At 41.2% G+C, this 19,840-nt stretch overlaps 1 protein-coding gene across 4 annotated transcripts in view; it reads right to left on the reverse strand.

Moving 5' to 3' along the window:
* Positions 1–19,840, reverse strand: part of LOC119893948 (contactin-1a-like) — a 69,444-nt gene that overhangs the window by 6,578 nt on the left and 43,026 nt on the right. For all 4 annotated transcript variants that reach the window (XM_038706367.1, XM_038706369.1, XM_038706368.1 and 1 more), the window contains 17 exons: positions 16,125–16,251; positions 15,102–15,280; positions 14,639–14,734; positions 13,744–13,950; positions 11,637–11,736; positions 11,067–11,248; positions 10,651–10,775; positions 10,041–10,158; positions 9,549–9,696; positions 8,502–8,629; positions 7,647–7,819; positions 6,690–6,813; positions 3,742–3,903; positions 3,270–3,419; positions 2,605–2,675; positions 1,176–1,410; positions 21–124 (listed from right to left, as the gene is read on the reverse strand). In XM_038706367.1, coding sequence (XP_038562295.1) covers positions 21–124; positions 1,176–1,410; positions 2,605–2,675; positions 3,270–3,419; positions 3,742–3,903; positions 6,690–6,813; positions 7,647–7,819; positions 8,502–8,629; positions 9,549–9,696; positions 10,041–10,158; positions 10,651–10,775; positions 11,067–11,248; positions 11,637–11,736; positions 13,744–13,950; positions 14,639–14,734; positions 15,102–15,280; positions 16,125–16,251 — 2,429 coding nt within the window. The remainder of the gene's footprint in view (positions 1–20; positions 125–1,175; positions 1,411–2,604; positions 2,676–3,269; positions 3,420–3,741; positions 3,904–6,689; positions 6,814–7,646; positions 7,820–8,501; positions 8,630–9,548; positions 9,697–10,040; positions 10,159–10,650; positions 10,776–11,066; positions 11,249–11,636; positions 11,737–13,743; positions 13,951–14,638; positions 14,735–15,101; positions 15,281–16,124; positions 16,252–19,840) is intronic.

Below are 19,840 nucleotides of genomic sequence, written 5' to 3' on the forward strand. Positions count from 1 at the left end.
TTATAAAATTTTCTACTGACCTGATATCCATCTATATTGCTCTGTGAGAGTGGCAGCCACCACACGATGGCCTCTGTGGCAGAGAGAGCTCTGCCATCAACACTTTCAGGAGCTTTAGATGGAGCTGAGGACAGACACAGAGCACAGTTTGGTAAAACTACAGTAAGAGAAACATTTTCAAGATGTCCTTCACAAGTAATTTTTTTAACTGCAAACTCAAAACTCCAATGTAGCATATTTTATATAAGTATGAATATATTTAGTTTAGCATGCACCATACTGGATCCATTACCCTGACCATAAACTACCTAGCATTTCCTTGCCTGTGTCTATTGGCCTTACTAATGCCATTTTCTCACAGTATTGTGAATTAATCAATGTAAGAAACAAGTGAAGTGACAGTAATCTCTCTTGGCACACATTCCTTCACTGGGCCATCAGACACTTTTCCATGACTTATGGGACAGTTATAGACTGTGTGTAGCCTGTCCCTGCCAGGAAAATGTCCCCGAATGGTAAATTGTCACGCTGGGCCTTGAACCAACAACCAATCACATACTGTCATTGTGTTGAACACACAGAAAAACAATACTTCACAGCCAGCATGCACACAAATACAAATGGTCACATGCCTGGAAGCAGAGCGCTATGCAGACTTAGCTATAAGATCATAGACACTCAAACGGCAGGCGTTTCCAAAGTGGGTTACCGTGGCAATGGGGCATCTCTGTAGCCCATCATGTCTGGGTTGCCAGTGGTTATCTCAACTGTCTGTCAGTGGAAGTTAATAACTAAGCTAAATGCTTTGCATCCTTGGGCGAATTATCAGCTTTCTGGTTCATGCTACATAGATCATGATAATCCCTCCGCAAGGAAAGAGTGAGCGAGAGGGGAAGATGGGTTCACTTTCAAGGGGTATTAAAATTCCTCACTATACAACTATAAATGAGAACTCCTATTAAATGGGACCTACTCCATTGAAAACCCTGGCAGTGATAAGTAGCTGACACTGACAGATTGAAACAGCAGTTTTGGCATATAGAAGAATTCCTCATTCTGTGTGACACTGAGAAAAAAAGGACCAGGTTGATCTGTGACCTCACTATGAGATCACTCTGACACAGTTTCCCTTTAGCGCTTCAGTGTAGAGAGCTGTGAATCTCTTCGGTGCTTACCATCCTGTGCAGAATAAATGACGGCTGTTCGGCTGAAGGGTCCCTCTCCTTTGCTGTTGAATGCTTTGACTTTGACTTGAAATTCTGTCGATGGAGGGATGGAGGAGTCTTTGTGGACATAGCGCTTGGCCTGAGGGTCAGCGACTGTCACTATACTCCACTCGTAGCTGTCATATGGTTTAAAGGCCACAATGTAGCCAAAATTAGGTCCATAGTAGTACTGTGGCTGTACAGGCTGATAACAAAAAAACATCAAACAATTACATTCATGCGGCAAATGTTTTATACAACAAGCGTCTGCCTGTTTGTCCCTAGTGTGAATTAAACTCTTAATCCTGTCAGAGTTTGCACTATGCATATCATGCATCATCCACTTATGTTTGCACTACATACTAAGATTAACAGCAAAGCTCAAAAAGGGCCAATTCCACTTATCAGACGGTGTTTACGTACTGTTCAGTAACATGACTGCATTCTGTGTGTGATATACCAAGAGCCGTGACACTTTGCTGGCTCATCCCTCTCGATCTGTCCAAACGCCTCATTTCCTCTGTTGGCACTCTGATTTTATTGTCACACCATGTGTCCAGTAAGACATGCCTGCATTAAGTACCACTAACCTCATTAAACATTAAACACTGTCTCGTCCTCCAGCTGCTCAGGAATTGAATGACCGTGCCTCAGCCAAGCAAAAGGTAATTTACCCATGAGAGCTAATTTATCAACGGCAGCAGCAGGGAAATGGAGGATAATGATTCAATTCAGTCATTGATTTTTGTTGATATAGATTGTTTTGTTTGATGTTAAGTATGACATCTAATGTTTCAGTTTTGCTAAATGTATGTGTGGTATGCTGTCCTCAAGTTCTAGACAGTTCTCTGCCACACATTTTATCTGTTGATGTACTGCACTGTTATCTTCCAAAGCGATTAGATCAGTGGCTTCCTTTAAATGTCTATAAAAACTTAATTTTTATAAACTTGCATTTTGCATTAAGTGGTGTTTCTGTGCACTATTTTTAATTTTCTTTGACTTTTTCGTTGACCACTTTTTTTTTATATTGTTACAATGATGGTCCTGAAAGGCCTTTTTTAATGAAATGTCTATCTTTATCAGCTGAAATAAATGCATCAGAGTAATGAACATGGAGCTATCCATTCTCTTTTTTTTATGTCTGCCTGTGAGCAAGCACCCCACTCAAATAGATATGCGTTTTCCTTCAGTTTTTTTTAGTGTCAATGATTTCTGTTTCTATTATATTGTTCTGGCATGTTGTTTTTTCTTCTGTTTTGAACGGTGCTCTAAAAATAAAGGTTATTATCAATATTTCAGATTAAAAAGATTCTCCCTCACTTAAAATTTGCTTCCTTCCTGTGAGCTTTTACATGACCTTTTTCCCCCTTTTGCCCAGTCGAAATTCCAGACCTACCGTCCACGTGATGGTCAGTTCTTTGCTAGTCCCTCCACCCCCACTGACGTCCGAGGGCGCCACCACAGGAACTACAATGAGACAGCAACAGCAAAACTCTGAGCCCACATGCTAAGAATCCACACAAACAACGCCAACCCACACAGGCTGTATAACCTATCCCTGGCAGCAGTACTGAAACATCCGTCCTCTGCAAATACAATATCAATGTCTTCTGCTGTGCCAAATGCAACACCTTAATGTCAATGTGGGAACCTTGCCACTGAAGGAGACAGAGAGGCAAAAGTTCTCTTGTTTTGCCTTGAGTCTAGTAGCTCATTCTCAAATGATGCTTATTTTTTTAAGAGAGGTTGCTGTAGGTCTGTGATTTCCATTTTATAATTGAATTTCAGTATACAGTTTCAGCAAAGTGCTCATTTGTAGAGGTTTGTGTGGTGAGTTTGGCAGCATGCTTCTGTTGTAGGAAGCACAGAATGATGGGATTTCTGCTGACTCCTTTTTACAGCGATACTTAACGTAAGTAAACAGTGCTATAATAGAATGATGAAGAATAAATATGAGAATGGAAAGCTGGACTGTAGGTCCACATTTCCATGACCTTTCAAGTCTTCATACCATAAATCTTATGTACCAAATGTTAACCCAAAGTCAGGAAATGGTCTTACTTGATTCCAGGGTTTTCTCTTTAGGTGACGGACTGCTTGGCTCTCCTGTCCCCAGAGTGCTGGTGGCAATAACCCTGAACTCATATTCTGTCCAGGGGAACAAATCCACCACTGTGACCTTCTCTGAATTCCCCTCTATGTCTGCAGGAGCTAGAGAGAAATCCACAAATTTCATTTTACAATGCCAAAATGTGAGGGCTAAAGTATGGTATGTTAAAACATTATACTACACAGGTTGTGCTCTCCCACCGTTTATCAAAAATATCATTAAAACAACAATGACACTCCATTTTTGGATTCGATTCCTACATTTTAAGTTCTTGAGCCATGACTTAATTATATTGTAGCCATCACCACCATGTAGGCTTACAGTATCACTATGTGCCATGACCCAAATTATTATAACACCAGAGCAAGGTCAGCATTAAGGTAGCAGTGTTTATTTGACCAACTAGTGTGCTGGTGTTCTCACATGTAGTGGCATTCTTCCAGACATCCTTCGAGAAGGGGTCCATGTACTGAATGGTATATTTGGAAATGGGGCTGTGGTTGTCTGCGCCACGGCTCCACTGCAGTGTCACACTCTTGTCAGTTTTGTTCATCACTCGTACCCCACCTGGGGCACCGGGGGGACCTGGGGTAAAGAAAAGAATGCGAATAAGTGTTGTTCGATGGGTGATGAATACAAATGTGGCTGCACAGTTGTGTTAAGATTAGTGACACTGTCCCTTAGCTTTAAGTTCATAAGTTCAAATTCCCACACAAGTGCCCACTTTGACTTGTAGTGAACATTCTAGTGCTCACAAATTGCCAGAGGGAGGGTATTGTGTTATTGAAAGAGCCTTATCTTTATGCAATCGCATAGGGAAATTCTTGGCAAAGTCCCGAGTCCTTAAACAACTTTATACTTCGTCAACTGTTTGATGAATATGAAACACAGCACATCAAAGCTCTTGCATTTCCTCTTTTTAGTCTTTTCATTCAAAGACATCAGCAAAGACTGATGGATTAACGCATTACAGCTTGGAGCCCACTGACATATATGAACTAAAGCTTAAGCAAAAGCTTTTGAATCCAATGTTTCTCTTGGTCCTCCTGCTCCTCTTGATTCTTCTTCTGGAACATAAAAATGGCCTAATAGAAAACCCAGACTGTGTCAGGGTTAGCCTCCCAACCCACAGCCACAGAAATCAGACAGGATTTACTTTTTCCAAGTCATGAATATGAGCCGAGACAAGTAAGGAGATTAGACAGCCAAAGCCGGACAGCCCTTAAGCTTCCCTTCTCCTTTATGAGTCAGCAGGGAAAGCAATTTTTTTTTTTTTTACTATTCAATGTAAGGGATGAAATATCGTGCATATTTTACATGCCTGTACAATATTGTGTCATATGGATGCTTAGCACAATGTGTTTGAACTGATAAGCTTCAGTGTTTTTTACTAAATGCTTTACTGTATCCCAAGAACCACATTTTAGAAAGATTGTGAATAGTTTTCCTACTTCACAGACACTTACATTAACACAGCCACATTTCAACACTGTTCCAGCCAAGACTGTAATATTACACTACAATAACACACACACCCCTCTCATATGAAAACAGCTCTTCTCCCTATCTCAAATCCCTACTAATAACAAACTACAGGTGCAGAGCTGTGTTTTTAGCTCGGACAGTCTCTTGAAGCAGATCTGCTTCCTCATCTGCTGTGATAAATGGCTGTCTTTCATCTCTCCCTCGTTGCGCCCAGGACTGCTAGCATCTGGCACTCCATTAGGAGCTGCCCAGGGACTGTGTTTTTGTTCCACTTTGGGAAACGTCACAGTCATCCGCTGTGCGTTCACCTGGCCGTCTGTCAACACCTGCTCAGAAAGCAGCAGCGGTGGCAGCACACCCAGGGCACAACAGGGATCACTGGCAACCAGATTACTGCTACAGTTCTTGGGTTCCTATCTGAAGAGACCCTTTGTCCACCAACACTGGGCCTGTTTCAAAACCCAAGGGGAGGGCTGTAAGGCAAGCTCTCACTCATCAGGAAGGGGAGGGTAAAAACAAAGCCTGATGAATCATCCAGGAGGTGAAATACAGTAAATGACAGAGAGAGCACTGCAGAAGTTTGGCAGAGTTTATTTTGTGCATGTTGATATCTGTATGTGGCACGAAGAACAAGTCGTGAAATCAGCAGCACTCCGTATCAAAATATTGTGGTGAAAGATAGAAATCTATCTTCTACAGTCATCAGATTTTCATCGGATGGCCTTACACAACTATTAACATAAACACACTAGTTGGTGTCATGCCAACAGCTCTATCACTATACAAAGTATTACTTTATTCAGTTATAATGAAGACAAGTGGGAGCTGACACTCCATTCACTACACGTCTTAAAGACATAGAAGCATTGCTTGTTCCATGCAGTTTAATCAAATCTACTACTGTTGTACTTTGCCTGACTGGACATTGCCTTTTGTACAAATATGACCTAGTTTTCAATGTTCCAAAATACAGTACAGCCAATAATGTAATCTAGAGGCTAGCACAGGCAGATATGTTTGACTTCTGCACTATTTTCCGCACTTACAGAAAGGCTGTAGGCAGTTGTTAGTATCTAACTCCATCATCTTTGAGCAGACAGCCTGAGAAGTTACGTTGACCTTTTCTGGATGGTCAGGGAAGATAGTTAGTGCTCCTTGTGTGTGTCTTTACCTCCTGTATGAGGATACAAGGCATTTCCTCCCATAGCTTTTTCCAGCACTCTCTTTCTCACATTCCACGTGGAGTCTTGGGGTTGACAGATTATCTGGCAAAAAGGCTACGGTCTGGTTACCCTGGAAAGATTTTCTTCTTATGTTATCTCTCCCTGTGTCTCTTCTCTCTTTTTTCACACACATGCACTTTCTAGCTGTATATTAATGGTCTGACAACGAGAGCTGGGGAAGATTTTAATGAGTAATTTAGGAATATGCGCCCAATGAACTGTGTAATTATTAAAAAATCTTGTGTTGAGTTTAATAAGCTCTAAAGAATTAAACCCCCGATTACTTGGCTTCAGTTCTTAAGTATTCCTCTACTACATTAGATTTTCATAAATAAGCAGCCATCAAAGTTATAAAAAAAACACACAAGACTTTAGCACTAAAAATCTGGTTTGATCAGATCTGACTGATAGTACCCAAACAATCCACCAACTGTGATCACATTTTCACGCAAATGTTACTGAATCGTACGTCCCATCTACTTCAAACCAAACACAAAATACATAAAACTTATAAATGATAAAACAACCAAAACTGAGTGAACGCTGACAGAGATCAATGTGTTCATGTAGGATCCAATCGAGCCTAGTAAGAAGCTGATAGAGAAAATGTGTTTTCGGAGCCTTTGACTGTATGCATATGTGTAATGTTAATACATGACTCACCCCTGACAACCAGGTGGGCAGAAGCAGTAACATTGTCAATGGGTGTCTGTGCGGTGCAGGTGTAGCGTCCAGCATGCTTTAGCTGGGCGTTCTTGATCAGCAGCTCGCCGTTTGAGCTTCCATTCTGCACAAAATAACATAACAGACAGCTTAAGTTATCGAGTAAGTTCATTTAGGAGTGAGCAAAACATCATCGTCACAAGGCAAACTTGAGCTTGTCAAACAAAATTATCACAGCAGATAGGGAGATGTTAATTCAATTAGTAAAGTAATCTTGCTAGACCACAGGGACTGAGATATCCAACCTGAGCATCCAATTAGGTGAACTGGACATGGGCTTCAGCTTAAGGGCTTTTTTCTTATGAAGAAAATGTCAAGCTCCACACAGTGTTTGCTCTAGCCAGTTCTCTCAATATAGAAAGGTAAAGCCATCACAAATATTACTAAAAATACATGACTGCATTGAACTCGCTGTTTGAGAGTCAAACTGGCTTTGCTAATACCTCACAAACAGTATTAAGTGGAACTGGACCCGAATTTTAAGAGGGGAAAATCCTGCTTGTACTACATAAATGGGGTATCATCAATCACATTCATAATATGGTGTTGTGACAGAGAGACAAATGAGAAATGCTAGCCACTAACCTCTGGTTAGAGCTGCACTATAGAGAGAGAGTAGGTCATGTCAAAAATAATGGATGTCAATGAAAATTGCTATTTACAACGCACTATTCCACTCAGGAAAGGAATGTGAAACGGCTTTTAGAATAATACTGATTTAATGCAAGCTGTACTTTTCTGTTTCAGATATTCCAATAAAAATACTATAGACATCAACCCGACCTCAAATATGATTTGACGTGGATGAACTCAACTATCAACTTAAATTTGTAATAATTTGTAATATTAACATTAATTTCTCTTTAAAATAATGAAATAATCAATAGGATGTCTCACCAAGGAGCGTTCATAATGTTCACTCTCCCTGTGAAGGTCAATGACCCGGCCATCCAGAGACCAGACAAAGGTGATGTCCAGAGAGGGGTCATGTGATGCACCGCACTGCATCATGGCGTTCTCACCAACTTTAACATCAGCATTGGCTGGTGCCAAGGTGATCTTTGTGGACTCTGGGGAAAACACATAAGGATAAGGGGATCAGTGACGAGAAGAAAAAGGAGAGTCCAGCCACTGAAATGTCATTTGTTTAATAGAAGAAAATTAAAGGTACATGACTTAAATTCAAAGAGGAGTCTTGCAAGCAGATGATGACAGGTGGATAACAAAACATATAGTGTTCATACAAAATAATTGTTAAATATGCACAAATGTCCAGAAGAGGGCAGAAAAGAGCTGTACATCTAGCATCACTGAAGATCAACTATAAAAAACTAAAAATGTCTGACAGCTGAGATTCCATGTTTGAAGAATAGAAATGCCAAGCTAAAAGAAATCATCAATATTATTATTTTCTATTCAATCAAACTATCTCAACAAGTTCATAACTCAAGTCTCTTCTCATTTTTCATTGAACAGTGTGAGGACTACGCCCTTGTCTCATCACATCTGATCTAAAGCAATCGCCTCTCACGTCTGCCCTTGGGGAATGACCAGTAGCCTGTACACTGTCACTCTGCTCAGAGGGCCATAATTCAACAACAGTAGACATTTGGAGGTCGGGAGTGTTTGGTGGGACTGAGAGTGACAGGAATGATTGCCAGCGAAGGCTGACATCAGTCAAAGCCACACCAACTATCCCAACATAAAAAGAGTTATTAATTACGTTCATTGAGTTCATTAGCTGGAACTTGCCTGTAACCAACAGAGAGCCCGTGCTGTTGGCCTTGCCCCGGTCATTCACTGTGAAGCAGGTGTACCTGCCTTCATCTGCTCGTGTCACGTTGAGGATCTCCAGGCTCCCATCCTCCCAGATGAACATCCTGAGGAGAAACCAGAATAAATTCTTCGCACACTGGCAAGAAAGAGCTATGTGATATAAAATATTCACTACAATATGAAGGTCAAAAGTCCAGAGTATGTTATTCCATGGACATGTGGATGATGAAAACTGATGAGGGTACTCTGAATGTTTGCCAGTTCCCTTATGGATACATGGTTTCCCAAGAAATAAAAAGTATGTGAACTTAAAACCACTCAGCAAGACACAACATTAAGCAACGCTAAAAGCAAGGCAACAATGTTTGAATCATTTTGCATATTTCATATTCATGCATGACAAATAGCATCATGCCAGCTGCTCTGTCACTACTCCACACCCTCTCTCACGCAGACAGCCACCATAGAGAGTATTAGGAGGCATGTGCTGCATAGCAATATGGCCACTGCTCCTCCTCTATGTGAGTCCCACTGTGGAGCAAGTGGGTGTGTAGGGTGGGGGAAAGAGTTGGGGGTCTTAGAGCTCACAGATTAGGCTTGTTTTGTCAGTGTGGAGCACAAGGCAGGGGTTTACACATCCAGTCTGTCCACATACTGACGAGCTTGAGAATGAGCTTAATGTCAATCACTGGCAGACAGCAAAGCAGTGCACAGCAATCAATGATAAACAATGACACTAAAGACTTTTCTGGCATATATAGTAGATTTAGGAGCTCTAGAGTTAGTTTAGATCCATAGAATGGCTATGCTGTATGGGGGATCAACACTAGATTTCCCTTTAGAGTGGTGAGACATTACATTCCCTGATACTTGTCCTTGTGTTAACATGACCCACATGTGTCACATAAAAAACTACAAATGAAAAACCATGATAAACCAGCTTCTAAATGGGTAAATATCCATAAAATGTTGACAGATCAAAGGATAAAAGGAAGTGTGTCATCTTATTAAGAGACTGCTCACCTGGTAGAATTGGAAAGCAGCTCTGTGTCTTTGCTCCAGGAGAAGGTAGGCTTTGGAGCTGCTTTGGGACGACATTCGATCACCACCCGACCGTTTTTAGCTGCCAGGACTTTCTTCACTGGGTTGTGTTCAAACGTGGGAGCACAAGCTGAGAAGGGACATTATGGATTATTCATCTCAAACTTAGTAGAATATGCATTAATTGCAGGTATGCATACATTTGTGACAAGTTCTACATTCATAAAAACATGTGTGTACTTAAGTGTACTTGATCTAAGATACTGTGCACCCTACTTTGTATAAGCAATGTACATTTTCTGGAAACATTCTCAATTTATGTTTTTCTCAGCTGTGTGAAAGTTGTTTATCTTAAGAAAATCTGACATTGCATTCCATATGTCCTAATAAGCTCCAATTAGTCAGCTTGAAAAGTGACCTTAAAATCTCTGATGCAGCTATTTGTGTCGCAGCTGTAGCCAAAGTGTGACTCACCAAACACACGCAGCTCTGCATTGGCATATATGACTCCGTGATGATTCTCTGCAATGCACTGGTACATCCCTGAATCGTCAAACGACAAGTTGCTGAACTGCATCTCTTTCCTGTCAAACTGTGGAAAGTAACAGGAGATATTTTCATACAGTTTAAATTCTATCACTAAGCAAAGGATTAAAATCAAACTGTTGACTATTGACTGTTGACATCCACAGAGAGGTACAGATGACAATTAGATATTTAGACTGGGAGAGGATTTCAGTAATGCATAATAATGTGTCCAGCTACATACATCAAACAACCTCCCCCTCTGCTGTCACTACCTGCTACTCTCTCGGGTATTTTTCCGGCCTGATGACAGTTGTTTCTATGGAGGGTTACACAACCTATGCGGGCACCCACTCAATAACAACAGGTACTTCTTCCTCACACAATGTGCATCCACAGTGCCAGCTTCCTGTCACTGCTGTGCTACTGTAACAACCCTGGGCTGCACACTTAACAGTTTCTAAGAGACCTCACAGAGCTGCCATAGGGATTCTGGGTAGGTTACAGCTAAATAGCTCAGTTATAAGATTATAAAGATTTCTGAGTTTTAATATTTTACCGGTTCTCCGTTTTTCAGCCAGCGAATGCGTGGTTTAGGTTTGCCACTGGCTACGCAGGACATAGTGTAATCACTACCAAGGTCTTTCTCTGTGCTGCTGATGTGCTCCACCCACTCAGGAAAAGCTGCAAATGAACAAACAAAGTCAGAGTTCTGGAGTTTGAGAAAAGGGAAGAAAACTACAAAGCTGCAGAATAATTTATGATATGGGATACATGAAGCATTAAAGTAGGTGTTAGACCACCCCCTAAAAAAAAAAACTTACTGCACTAAGTACTGATAAGAACAAAGGGCTCGTGAATTTACCCCCCACAGTGTGCGTAGCAGATAAAAACTTACATTTAATGCATGTGTGTATTCCCTGTAATATGTTTTAAGAAGAAGAAGGCTGACGTGACATGCAACATACTTCTTACCTTCTACAGACACAAGTGCAGCATGGTAGTCCTTTCCTCTGGAGTTCATTGCCTCACACTGATAGGTGCCGCCGTCTTCAAACTGCACATTGTACAGGTGCAGATGAGCCCCCGCCATCCGCACTTCGTGATTGGGCGGCAGCTGTCCGTTTAACTTCTTCCAGCGGATCTCGGGGACGGGGCTGGGAAGGGAAGAGAGAGAACAATAATACACAAGGCAGGCTTCAACTTGTAATGCATGTGAATCGCTGTACTCAAGCCATCATCATCCTGAAACATGCTTTATAAATCATTTAACTCAATGAATAGGTGATGAAGACCGTAAGCTACAGTAAAATACAGTAAATGTCACTTAAGTATGCATTAAGGGCAAACAAATATGGTGTTTGAGAGATTGATACATCCCTACTACTGTGTACTGTACTTATGACCATTTATATTCATTTAAAATTAAATTTGAGACCCATTTTATGTCACAGACTCGCTGGCTGAGACCAGATTATCATGGAACCTTTCAGTCCAACCAGTGCACTCTAACAAACACAGTAACCAGTGATCTCTCACACTTACTTCCCCAAAGCAAAGCATTCCAATGTGATATTCTGGCCCACCAGAGCAGTGGTGTCTGGGAACTTGACTTTGAGGTCAGCAGGGTATTTCCTGATGGGACCTGTAAGGAATGACAACAAACCAGAATTGTGAGTCAGGTGCTATACCTATTCAGAGCTGCTGACCTTGATGGTTTCAAAAACATTTTTACTATTTTAGTGTTCCTTAAAAAGTCTTCTGTTATCACCCCAAAAGATATTTCTTTGTAAATGCTGTCCTACTGAGACACAATGTGACAAGGCTTTTTTCGGGTTAGCAACACAATGACTACATTTACATCAGCACTAGTAACCGGTTCTAGAGTCTCATCCTGGCTGTGACTATATTCGGTTTATAACGTTAACATGGAACATGAGACACCAGGTACTCAGTCGGAGGAGTCTGTAATTTGTAAAGGAAAGTTGACTCTGGTGTGTCAGCAGGTGAGGCTAAACTCAGTTTAGTTCATTTACAGTTCCAGAGCATTTACCTGTCTTAATGGTGCATTTTTTTGTCATCTGGTCAGCAGTAAAACAAAACGCAACAATAAAATCCATCCTTTTTGCTTCTGGTCTCATACTTTCAGCCTAGATCTTGAGTGCATTGCAGAGACTGACCAAATCCCTGGATAAGGTATGAACATGCTTAAGTATCCAGGTTGAGGTAGCATCCAGGTTTCTCAAAACCCAGATACATGCTAAAAACATAACCAGGATACGGCAAAAGAACAGATCATAACCGTAATACTTAAACCATGAAATCATTGTGCCCAATTTACACATACACACTGAATTTAAAAAACCTTAGCAAAATGCAAAGATATGTACCTCCAACCCACAGACACTAAAACTAGTTAGAGTTAAATACAGGCCACTTGTTCCCAGAAGGCAACTCATAATACACATATGCATGAGAGAGCCCAAACAACTGGTCTGCTCTGTTCTAATCCTGACCTCCTTGGTGGGACACAACATTCAAGTTTGTGTTTTAAGTAACAATAGTACTATTCAAAACACATCTGCCATAGGTGGAGCCTTATAGAATCTAGGAAGCCCCCCCAAGGAAAATGTTAAAATAGTTGTCTAGTTTTGTGTTTGTACCTCTTACATATGGTCATGCAAACATGCAGAGCATTAATAAACATTGCTTTGGTTTGTGATCTCTATCTCTGGGACTATTTGTGTTTCAGTTCATTCTTTATAACCTACTGGCTCTATCTTAAAGTATGTTCTTTTGTGCCAGTCTGGTTGGCGATGGCGCAAGGGATAAGACTATCCCTTTGGTGTGAGAGACCTGGCTTTAATTCCCCAATGTGACCCATCCACCAATGTGTCCTTAAGCAAGACGCTTAACCCCTAGTTGCTCCAGAGGCGTGCGACCTCTGACATGTATAGCAATTGTAAGTCGCTTTGGATAAAAGTGTCAGCTAAATGAATAAATGTAATGTAAATGTAATGTCTACTTCTGAGCTAATTTCTTCCTGTAAATCTCATTAAAGAGTCAACAACAGTGGCATGACCTTATCACATTTAAAACAAGCACTGTTGTGATTAAACATGGTGCTCCAGTAGAGGCGCGAGAAAAAAAAAAAAATCAATGCAGTATTTTGCTGCAGCAAGGCAGAGTCACTTCCTATCTTCATGCTTATTTTTGAAACCCATCTCTTTAAGAACCACTTTAGCTCCTGCTTTATACTCACACCTCATTTAATCTAGTAAGAATTACAGTTGGATGCAATTTCTTTATCGAACACTTCTTAAGGAATAGTGGCTATTATGGAGACACATGCTGTAGTATTTCAGTATTGTATTGAGCTTAAGTACATTTTATACAGCAAAACATACTAAATATTTAGAGGCATCCATGCAGTGCATTACAAATGTTATTGTGGCCCATGTATCATACTGTGATCAATCCGGTGCAGGATAATTAAACCAGCCTATATTTTGACTTTTGACTTTTATTGGGTCATTTAAAATCACTCGCTGTAAAACTAAAGAAACCAGAAAACTCTACCTACTTTCGTGCAAGCATAATTTATGAAAAGGTCAGAAATAAGCAACTGGGTGGTAGGAAGTGGGGTACTAACGTTCTGCCAGAGGTACGAGGGGGATGTAGTTGGAGAAAACGCTCTTGGAAATGGACGGGCTGGATGCAATGCAGGAGTAGTTGCCGCTGTCCGAGGAGTCCACCTTGGAGATATAGAGGTTACCATTTATCTGGGAGATGAAACGCCTCTTGTCCAGTGGGATGAAGGTGGGGAATTCATTGAGGATCCATCGGAATGACAGCTCGGCTGCACATAAAGAGACATGACAAAACGCCACCTGTCAATCAAGACCCTGGACACACAGCAAAAGCTTTGGAAAGAGCCATGGGGATTGGACGAGAAGATGGCTCACGTTGAATAACCTGAATAATCTGAATACATGCAAAATAAAAATAGCACAATTCTTTGGTGCTGAAGGGCATTTATTATTCAAACATCTATTGACCTATCAGATTAAATCTTATAATTCTTTTCGCTGAGAGGCATAATAGAGGGATATTGTAGGCACATTTGCTCGTTGAGGTAATTCTTATGCTGTGGAGAGAGAGTTAATGCTTTCAGACTGCTGTGTTTGACTGATTTACATTAGCATGAATATTAACAATATGTGTACAGTTTTTTGGGTTGATGGCTATGGCTAAATAACAGCAATCTTATGAAAAAGCTTCACAACCATAAAGCATGCATACAATGGCAGTCACACTTTTTATTTACATATATGAAAAATGAGTCAGTCAGCCTGACTTGCATGGCTATGGACTGCAGCACCAAGGAGGAACCCTGCACAATCAAGATGGTGAACATTAAAAATTCTGTGCCACTGGTCCATCCGCCCACTTATCAATCAGATGCTATTGCTACGTGATGAGAGAGGCCGGACTTAATCTTGTATGAACACTTCAGCAGAAGCATACTCAGCTATCGCATGCTGTACCTGGATAATGCGGTGGGGGAGCGCAGAGCAGCACTGCCCCCTGTCCCTCTTTGACGTACACTGACTCCCTCTCCTCCGACGAGAAAAGATCGAGGTCTGACAGAGGCAAAGACAAAAATCAATTGCAAGAAAGTTTCAGTGCTGTCAAGTGCTGCTACTACTGTCAAACATTCATTTCTGAGCATGCCCTATAGCTAATTTCCATAAAACCTACACTAAAGGTTCAAGGATTGGATAAAGTTCAACAATTGCTTTTGGATTGAGCTGTAGTGTTTCATGAAAAAACGAAGTTAGACCATTCACAAATTGCACTTTCCACACCACGTATGATTTGTCACAGCTTCCCATTACAATTTCAATGTGCATAATATGCATGAAAGTAGCTCCAGCAGCTCTCTGTTATATCTGTATGGTACTGTACATCATCGCAGCCTTAATGGGGGTTCACATCTGGGCCACTTACATCCGAACTGCACTGAGGCCTGTCGGCTGATGACTGTGCCGTACATGTTGGTAGCCAAACAGGAGTAGCTTCCTACATGTTGGGCTTTGATGGGGTTGCTGATGACCAAGTTGCCTCCTACTAAACTGTAGTGGCTACCTTCTGCATTCAGGTCAATTTCCGTGTTGTCCATCATCCACCTGAAACAAGGAAAACAAGGTTTGTTTTACATGTAGCACCACAAGGAGAATTTACGTTCTTTGATGCAGTGATATGTAGTATTTTAATTTCATGTGATTTTGTCCACCTGATGTTAGCCTCCTCAAGGTAATGCAAAATCTGACCAGAGTCTGTATTACAGCTTTTCTTTCTCACATGTCTGCACATACTGTAAGTAACAATAACGACTTTCATGTTTTAAAAAGCATAACAGACTGTACTGCAGATAAACCCTTTGAACACTTTATACCAGCAGCGGTCAAAGCTAATTCTTTCCCCTCTGACATCTATTCTGGGCTCTCTGACAGTGACACCGATTTTGGGGGATGCCAAGCAATATAATTTACATACATTTACATCTAAATTGAAATGGATCATGCATAAAGCTCTAAATTTTGAGCTGCAAAATGAGGTGGAGACACGATGGCAGTGCTGTTTGTGCTGCTGCTGCTTTTGTTATTAGTATTTTTTCTGGCGTGTGAAATTTTGCCATTAAAATTTTTGTTATTGCATGAGGAAAAAACATCTGCTGCGAACAAACTGAGTTGTGCAGGTTGTTTGACAACAACAAAATTATGTGGTAATGGCTTGAAAATGTATCATACAATCATGCACTGCTGGATGGTCACACACACACACACACACACATACATAGTAAACCTTGGAGGTGCAATAAAGGTTAAGATAAACATGCTTATGACTTTGCCATTGACAGACAGACCCTATAACTGTCTGAATACAGCCTGAGAGATGGCGAATGACGGGAGGCACACAGAATGCACAGCGGGTAGTAATGAGACTGGGTTTATGGGGAACATATGTTACTTGTATGTGGCAGGTGGACTGGCCCGGGCCCGGCAGCTCATGGTGATTTTAGCCTCAGGCGACTCCTCGGGGTAGATGGTCTCCACCGGCTGCTCCTCAAACACTGGCCCGTAACCTGTGGCTTCGCCTGCCGACAAAAAACAAACGAGATCAGTGGAAATAACAGGCTGGGTCAGACTTACAAACAGGAAATATCAAGCGTTAGTTCTGGGGCAGTTCCATCAAAAATGAGACGGCAACAAAACAACAACAAGAAAAAAAAACACATCGACTAGATTGTGAGATTACACCTGTGAGGACCTGCCTTTTAATGTTTCTGCCCAGTTTGTGGTTTTCACAGACGCACACACCTCTATTGCTTAGTAGCTGGTTTCTGAGAAATCCTGGTTATAGCTTATTATAACTAATCTAATCCATGAATTCACGCAAACTCGTTTTCACACACGAAGCATAGTACTAAGCTGCTTTATTCTACAATAATTATGACAGAGATGTGCTCACTCAGGTGCCAAATCGCAGTGACACATTCATGTGTTGCCAGTGGATATGATATTGTTACAAGCTAATACAAATCCTGAAACTGGAAAAGCTAACTTGACTTAGCATAATCCAAACCCCTTTCATACTGCATGTGTCATCCTCAGCGCTGTGAAGCAGCTGCACAGGAAAATCCAAGGAGAAGAGCCTCCTTGATGAAAATGCCTTTCTTGGTTCAATATGCCTTTTACACCATCAACACGCACGTACAATTAGCCCCAATTACTCATTAATACAGACAGACATCACAAGCAGTGGCATGAATAAGACATAAACACAATGCCAGGCTATGAATAAGCAATGAGGTGAAATGTTCTCAAATGCTGATTATTCTCTCAGATCAAGAGTGTGTGTAGGTGACTGCAGGAATACAAATGTGTGCGCGCGTTCATGTGTTGTTCCCCTGTGTGTCTGAGTTCGAAGAGAGCACAGCTGACACCTCAATGGGGAGAAGATCGCTCTTTTCAGACAGCAATATCCTGCTTCTATTCGATGCTTCTTACCGGCCTGCATTAGCGCTTGACACTCACTCTGAAAATATGACAGTATGCAACCTTCAGAAACCTGAACAAATAACGCTATAACTGCATTTCCAATAGTATTTACTACCATGAAAAACAGGAAGCTATTTTAAAGCAATCACATTCATCCCAGCAGTCGAACAGTAATCTCAAATATTTTGCGAACCAGATGCATATTTATCTGCCTCTGCTGTAAGGATTTAAAAATCTTATAATCCTAACCAGTATGAAGACAGACTTGTAACCACATTAGCAGGTTAGCTGTGCACCAGGACGACCAACCAGGAGGTAGCTATTAAGACGTTAGGAGACAGGATCCACTCCCACTCACACACTCCAGCAGCCAACCATGTGCAAGTGTTTGACATTGACACAAATCCCAAGGACTCTGAATTACTGCTGGCTGAGAGAGAATTAAACATACTATAAATGGGGCATTGTGGGGCGGACGGAAGGGAAATTAAGTGAGAAACTATGTTCTTGGGAACAAGGGAGAAAGAAAAATAAAAGAATTGAAGGAAACAGACTCACTAGGATGAGTAGCGTAAAGGGACTACAGTGACCCTATTCTACTGTTGCACTTAGATTGCGCTGCATGAGTTTCAGATAAATGGTTTGCATGTAAATATGAAACATAAATGTTGGATGGGATGGAGGAGGGGAGTCACAGAGGCTCTGATGGAGTGCTGAAATAGCAGTTGGAGTGTAACTCGGAGAGATGAGCACTGGTGCCATTCCTTTCTTTGTAATGTGGGATGTGACAGATGGTGAAGGGGAGTGTTAAAGCAGGCCACTTAAGGCTCACTGCCTGGAGACACACATAGGCCTCTTACATTCTCTCTGCCTCGTTTCGCTTTCTCTGCCTATCTGTCTCCAACTTTCTCTGGCTTCCTCTGTCCTCTCTCCATCTTTCTAACCTATATCCTACTGTCGCGCTTTGCTTTTCTTTCTTTACCTTTCCTGGATTTCCTTCTACAGCTCCATGGCTCCAGGGATGGCAATGTCAGTTTGTCACTTTGGTTGAGAGTCAAATATCTATTTTATTTTTATATCGACATTCAAGGCCCACCACATGATGAAGCCATGAGGCTGATGTTTTTTGTTTTGGTACAGGTAAGCCCATAACATGAACCCTAATTACATCATCTAGCCCAATTTGTTTTCATTTATCCAGTGAAATATCGCATTAAAATATCTACAAGGTGGGTGGGCACAAAACTTTGTGAAGACATTCATGGTCCTCAGATGATGTATGCTAATACCTTGGGCATGTTAGCATGCTGACTTTAGCATTTAGCTCAAAGCACCACTGTGCAGCATCACAGAACCACTAGGCTGTAGGCTGTAGACTCCAGAGTGGAGTTTTTCTTCAATACCTAAATCATCACTCTTTCTCAATCTGTCAAAGCCTCCCACTATCAGTTGCCTTGTGTACTCTCTCTTAAACTCTTTCCACCCTCATCCCAAACATGCCTGATATGTTTTGTCCAAAACACACAGAATCTCTTTCCAACTCTCCACGGCTGCATCCCACTTTCAGTCTTTTTTATTTTCTATTTGTATCTGTGAGTCTCTCAGGTTCTTTTTCCCCGCATAACACACATAAACAGCATACAGTTACTCTCGGGGAAGGCCACATCTGTACAAAAAGGGGAAGAAAGATACACGTACACACCCAAGTCAAAGGGCGGCTAAGTGTCTCCCAGGCCTGCTGGAAGTGATCTTCCTCTGGACAGACTTCATTATTAAACCCCGACTCCTATTCAACTGAACAGCTGGTAAGTTTAGACTCTCATTTGAATTTGAAATACCATACAGCTTGTTATTTTAGGAGCCCGCTATCTTCCCTAGCATCAGTTTCTAATGAGACATCAATTATTCATTGAGGTTTCTGGTATAATTTTAGGTGCACGACAATGACTTGTTGACTCAACATTAAAATATGTATGAACATAAAACAACTGCAAATCGGTTTATTATTTTCTTGTTTAATAAATTTCCCGCTGTTTCACAGGCTGCAGTTCTAATTTTGCAAAATAAATGTTTTGTATGTGTTTTTGTTTCACATCTAAATAGTCACATAATTACCCCAAATCCCAGATGAATTTCATCCTCTGATGAATTTAACTTTACTCACAGCTGTGTTTTGGATGCACCTGCAGCATGGTTTGTTTGCCATGACCAAGAGAGTGTCCAAGTGGGACAGATAACATATTGTTTGCCAGAAGCACCAAAAGCACAGGGTAGCGATAATTACCCAAAAGCCCTTGAGCCACATAATGAGGCACGGTGGCAGAGATGTGGACATAAGAGTGCCGGTGTCAGACAGTGTGGTGCCAGCTGTACTATCACAACTGTCAAAAAGAATTATTCTCTGAAATGGCGGTTGCAACAGAGCAGAGCTATTCAAACGTAACACGTGAGACGCCGAATTTGAATCCAGATGTTTTCACAAGCCATAACAATTATAAATATGAAACACAGTCTGCTATAGTATTGCACAGTGACTGAGGTTTTAAAAGTGCATCACTGGGAACAGTGTATTAATCTTTAGTCCAGCAATAAACCAAAACTCACTCTTTCGAGCATCAAACACTCACCTCTAGATTTGAAAGGAGTTCTTACAAAGTTTTAGCTGTCACTTCCAATGGATTCAAA

The sequence above is a fragment of the Micropterus salmoides genome, unplaced genomic scaffold (assembly GCF_014851395.1).
Source record: "Micropterus salmoides isolate LMB-PRFRI ecotype aquatic unplaced genomic scaffold, ASM1485139v1 Ms_hic_scaffold_8, whole genome shotgun sequence".
Lineage (NCBI taxonomy): Eukaryota > Metazoa > Chordata > Actinopteri > Centrarchiformes > Centrarchidae > Micropterus > Micropterus salmoides.